The sequence below is a fragment of the Cervus elaphus genome, chromosome 1, assembly GCF_910594005.1.
Source record: "Cervus elaphus chromosome 1, mCerEla1.1, whole genome shotgun sequence".
Classification (NCBI taxonomy): Eukaryota; Metazoa; Chordata; class Mammalia; order Artiodactyla; family Cervidae; genus Cervus; species Cervus elaphus.
Genome location: NC_057815.1, coordinates 92,574,648 through 92,580,647, shown reverse-complemented (window position 1 = coordinate 92,580,647; position 6,000 = coordinate 92,574,648). Strand labels below are relative to the sequence as shown.

The 6,000-nt window shown below is 39.0% G+C and overlaps 1 protein-coding gene across 1 annotated transcript; it reads left to right on the top strand.

The window, feature by feature from the left end:
* The first annotated feature begins 2,615 nt into the window (after positions 1–2,615).
* On the top strand, positions 2,616–3,560 carry LOC122702840 (olfactory receptor 5M8-like). The gene has a single exon (XM_043916721.1). The coding sequence runs from the start codon at positions 2,616–2,618 to the stop codon at positions 3,558–3,560; it is 945 nt and encodes a 314-aa protein (XP_043772656.1).
* Positions 3,561–6,000: the final 2,440 nt, after the last annotated feature.

The window sequence follows — 6,000 nt, the reverse complement described above, 5'->3', positions numbered from 1 at the left end:
ATCATGTAGTCGCTCAGTCGTGTCCGACTCTGCCACCCCATGGTCTGCCAGGCTTCTCTGCCCATGGGATTCTCCAGGCAAGAATGCTGGAGTGGGTTGTCAGTTCCTTCTCCAGGGGATCTTCCTGACCCAGGGACTGAACCCAGGTCTCCCACATTGCAGACAGGTTCTTCACCATCTGAGCGACCAGGGAAGCCCATTAAAAGTGACGATGCAGCTAACTTGAGGAAGGAGGTGAGATGTGGTCTGAAGTAGTGTTCATCTTCTCCTTGCTTTCGAAGCAGGTCTTATAAGTTTGCTTACTGTTAGACTTTAACAATTCATTTGACTGTACATGTTTGTGCTGTGTACATTTTGCATGTGTGTATTAAAATTCACTATAAAGATTAAATATATATAAAAAATGATCCTAGTCTTCAAAGAAGAAAAGCTTCATTCCAATATCAAAGCATTCTGTTTGTAGAACACAGAGCATATCGATTTGCTAGGACTGCCATACCACACGCTGGGAGGCTCAAACCAGAGAGATGGATTTTCTCCTAGTTTGGAGGCTATAGATTCAAGATCAAAGTGTCAGTAGGGTTGGTTTCATTCTGAAGCCTCTGTCTGGCTTCTTGCCTCTTGCCAATGCCTGTCGTTCCCCTGTGTCTGCTCTATCCTCTGTGAGTTTCTATGTACTAATCTCCATTTTTTTTTTTCAAAAAGTAATAAAGACAGCAGTCATCTTGGGTTGGGACCCACTCATATGAACTCATGACACTTTAGTTTCTTCTTTAAAGGCGCTATCTCCAAACTCAGACGTATTCTGAAGTACTGACAGTAGAGATTTTGATATGTGGATTATAAAGGAACACAATTCAACCCATAAGACTGAGTAAGGTGGTAACACATTATGACACAGAGTTATGATAATGGTGTGGAAGAAATTGCATTAAGCTAATAGTATGGCAAATATAATGTAGTATGAGCATCCACGGCAGACATCAATACCATAGTGTGGATTTCCCAATGTAAGAAGAAAAATACTGAGACTGAAGGTTGGGTCCCATGGTAAATCTGCATTGGGCCCGGTTGTTATTTCTCCAGAGAACTCATGTATTGAGAATAATTATCTTAAAAAGTAATTATTTCACCCTCACTTGTTTGTGCAATCTCTTAGGAAAACAGTGTCAACCTACAAATAATATAAATTCTGCCTTTTCATTGCTCAGAAGAGCCATTGATATTCTTTCTGAAGACAGTTCTTCCCCCATTGGTAGATAGATTTCTTTATTCTATGTGTATTTATAACCATCAAAAGCCTACTTATTTGTTCAATCATGTATGATATCAACATTAGACTTATGATTTATAAATAACTAGATGGAAAAAAAATAAATGCCAATGACCAGAAAAGTGCAGACTTTTAGTGTATATAGATGAAGTCTACATAGAGAAGCACACACTAATATTTTAGTTATTGTTAGTATGAGTTTTTTTTTTTTTTTTTCTTCTATTTCTTGCCAAAACAGAAGTCAGCTCTAGCTTCCTCAAGCAAAAAATAAACTGTTTTGGAAACACATGGCCTTGCAGATTAATATGTAGCCAGAATACCAGGCATAAAGGAAAAACCCAAGGAGTCTGGAGATCAGTCAGCTCAGGCTTCATAGAGTCAGTCTTCCTTTGCAGGTTCAGTCTGACCTTTAAGTCACACTGCAATCAATTTAATGCAAAAATAGTTTTCATTCAAGTGACCACCTTAAGTAACTAACTGACTCATGTAAGATATATGCGGGCCAGCATTTGATTTCTGCATATTCTTCTTTGAACCAAGAATCTTGGCCCTCAGATTTCACAGTGAAACCAGAACTGAGACCAGGAAGAGAGAATTTTCATCACTGCCAACTCCAAGCAGTGGGAAACTCTCTATAAAATATCCTAATGGGATGCTAATGGCTGGAGAATTTAAAAGCTGGCCAACTGTCAGAATATAATTACGTATGTATTTTTTAACAAAGTGAAGGAAAATTCCAGCTATTCACCTAGAAAGTTCTCATTCTATCGAGTCTGAAAAAGTTGGAAAGCATAAAACTTGCCCAACTCAATTATTTTGTATTCTCCAGTAAGCAATTGATTATGTGAAAATTATCCAAAAAGAATTAGGTCTTTTGGGAAAATATTGTCCTTTGATACCATACTCTTTTCTCTTTTTAAACTCTTTCTCACCTGTTTATATAATTAGATGTAAAGATAAACAAACTTGACTGTGATATTTGAAGATGGTTATGCACATAAAACATATTTTTCAAGCAGAAAGACTAGGGCAGAAAAAGAGAAGGAGAAAGTGGATAAAGAAACAAGTGAGAGAAGCACAATTAGTAGGGAAGTGAAAAATAGGGAAATAAAACATAATGGAGGGCCATGTCAAAAATGGAAGAGATTCTTTGAATACCACAAGATTTCAGTGCCAGACTGAGATTGTGTTTAGTGAGAATGAGCAAGAGTTGAAATGGTGTAATAAAAAAGAGAAGGAAAATAAATTGGTGGGAAAGTCATTAGTGACATAGTAATATTAATTTTTCCACTTTATTGTAATCCAATATAAATGCAAAGGTCAATATCTCATGGATGAAATTATGAGAAGAAACTTCACCCCAGAGACTGAGTTCGTTCTCCTTGGACTAACTAGTACCCAGGAATTGCAGATTTTCTTCTTTGCTCTGTTTTTCACCATTTATATGGTCACAGTGGCAGGAAATCTTGGCATGATTGTCCTCATCAGGGTCAATGCCCGCCTCCACACTCCCATGTACTTTTTCCTGAGCCATTTATCCTTTGTAGATCTGTGTTTCTCTTCCAATGTGACTCCAAAGATGTTGGGAATTTTCTTATCAGAGAGGAAAACCATTTCTTATACAGCTTGTACGGTTCAGTGTTACTTTTTTATTGCCTTGGTCCATGTAGAGATCTACACCCTGGCTGTCATGGCCTTTGATCAGAACATGGCCATTTGCAATCCCCTGCTTTATGGCAGCAAAATGTCTAAGAGTGTGTGCACATCCCTCATCACGGTGCCTTATGTATATGGAGCGCTCACTGGGCTGATGGAGACCATGTGGACCTACAACCTAGCCTTCTGTGGTCGCAATGAAATTAATCACTTCTACTGTGCTGACCCACCGCTGATTAAGCTGGCTTGTTCCAACACCTATAACAAAGAATTGTCCATGTTTGTTGTGGCTGGTTTTAACTTCACTTGTTCTCTCCTCATCATCCTCATTTCTTACATCTACATTTTTCCTGCCACGTTGAGGATTCGTTCCACAGAAGGCAGGCGCAAAGCTTTCTCCACCTGTGGCTCCCATCTGACAGCTGTCTCCATCTTCTACACAACTCTTTTCTTCATGCATCTTAGACCCCCTTCAGAGGAGTCCGTGCAGCAGGGGAGAATGGTGGCTGTGTGTTACACCACCGTGATCCCCATGATGAACCCCGTGATCCACAGTCTGAGGAACAAGGATGTGAAAGAAGCTTTGATGAAAGAACTGCTCAGCAGGAAACTGCTTTCTATTAATAAATGAATTCAGTGCTAATGTTCTTAAGACTTTTTATTTTCTATAGACAATGACTTCTTCCTACTGCTTAGTTCAGTAATTTGTCCAAATATATATCCACTTCTTGAAGAGATGGGGGAAATTTCCATGGAGAAAATCTTGCTAAAATATATTTGAGTATCCATGTCAATAGACAAGAATCTTGAATTCTCCAAGAAACCTTTGCTTGCCCAGACCCAAAAGTAAGAACTCATACATTGAGGAATCAATGTCAGTGAAAAAGTTAGTTTATATCTTGGAGAATAAAAATATTAATCCTAGAATAGTATTTTCTTTTGGGAAGGAATTGGTCATTGTTTTAGACTGTCTCTTAATGGTGATTTACTATAAAATGTAGGTGATAACTTTCAAAATTTATTTCTGCTCAACTTTACTAAATAAGCATGCCTTCCTTACCACTGGAAATGAACACTTGAACTTTCAAAAAGGGGAAAATGCCCTCCTAACCTTGCCTGAGTTCTTTTGACTATGATTAAGTTTACACAGATACATAAAGAGGAGAGAGAAAAAAAAAAAAAAACTCATATGTGCAGAGATCTCACCCAAAGTGACAAAAGCAAATTGTTTATTTATCAGTTCCAGACAAAGACAATTATTTGTGAATATTTTACAAAACAAAGGGACTCCTGCTTGGGGTTGTGATCTAATGAAAGTCACAGCTGGTTTACAGTTTTTTTAACTTGAATTCTCTAACTCTGGTGATAAGGATGATTTCTATCTTCTTGGTATTCAGAAGTTACCCTCACAGGTGAGATTCATTTTCCACCTTTGAGGAAAAGTGGAGGGCTAGAATGTGTTTTTAATTATTTTTCAATAGGTGTTTCTCAAGTAAATTTAATTCAAAATAATCAATAAGCCATTGCAGTTTATCTTGCTGTGACCTTTTCTGAACCTTCATGAACTCATTCAGTCAATAGTATGTCTCAATCCTTTACACTTATCCATCAGCTCAGCACTATACCCTGCTCCCATCAGCACTCCCTTTAGCCTGAAACACACAAGAGACATGGTCTTCAGAAAATCACACTTTTCTCCCATGATCTATATCTGGCTCCCCCCCATCTCTGCCTTGGGACTTTTGGGGGGAGGGGGGAACAAGATTAATTGGGCGAGTGTTACCTAAAAGTCTATGTAAAGAAATATACGTAGATATGCATAGCTCCCTTGGACTTGAGGCATCAAATTCTAATTTCTCCTACAGAAACCCCCGATAAGGAAATGCCAATCCACTCCAGTATTTTTGCCTGGAGAATTTCATGGACAGAGGACCCTGGTGAGCTACAGTCCATGTGATCGCAAAGAAGTGGGACACGGCTGAGGAATTAACTCACACACACACAGAGATAAAATGTGACTTGATAGTCAGTCCAGTTTAGTCACTCAGTCGTGTCTGACTTTTTGCGACCCCATGGTCTGCAGCACGCCAGGCTTCCCTGTCCATCATCAATTCCCAGAGATTGCTCAGACTCATGTGTATCAAGTCGGTGACGCCATCCAATCATCTCATCCTCTGTTGCCCCCTTCTCCTCCCGCATTCAATCTTTCCCAGCATCAGGGTTTTTTCAGATGAATCAGCTCTTTGCATCAGGTGGCCAAAGTATTGGAGTTTCAGTTTCTGCATGTCCTTCCAATGACTTTTCAGGACTGATCTCCTTTAGGATGGACTGGTTGGATCTTCTTGCAGTCCAAGGGACTCTCAGGAGTCTTCCCCAACACCACAGTTCAAAAGCATCAATTCTTTGGCATTCAGTTTTCTTGATAATACACATGTCTAAAACTATTAGATCAACCCATGTTGCAAAAATCATATCTATAATAATATAATATAATAGCATAATTTATTATATATAACAATAATAATAATACTTCACATTTGAATGGTGGTGGTGGTGGTTTAGTCGCTAAGTCATGTCCAACTCTTGTGACCCCATAGACTGTAGCCCACCAGGCTCTTCTGTCCATGGGATTTTCCAGGCAAGAATACTGGAGTGGATTGCCATTTCCTTCTCCAGGGGATCTTCCTGACCCAGGAATCGAACCCAGGAATTGAACCCAGGTCTCCTGCATTGCAGGCAGATTCTTTACCTACTGAGCTATGAGGGAAGCAAACCACACAGTCCTTTACCTTATCTCACTTTGTTTCACAAAATATTAAGAGTAGAAAATACTTATTTTCAATGGAAACCCCATGGAAATGAAATTATTTTTCCTGTTTAGAGGCAAAGATACTGCAATTCAAATCTCATAGTGATGAGAGATAGTCAAATCGAGCACTACCACTTCCAAGAATGTAGACTTGTGTTTTATACATGTTGAGGCCAACGGGTTGCCTTAAGGTAACCTAGACTTTAAATATAATCATCTGATGGAATATAAGAGGCCAGTTATAAGGTTCACACAAAGCAAG

Bases quoted from the DNA above. Each gene is read 5' to 3' on its own strand.
- LOC122702840 (XM_043916721.1), top strand. From the start codon at position 2,616: ATGAGAAGAAACTTCACCCCAGAGACTGAGTTCGTTCTCCTTGGACTA.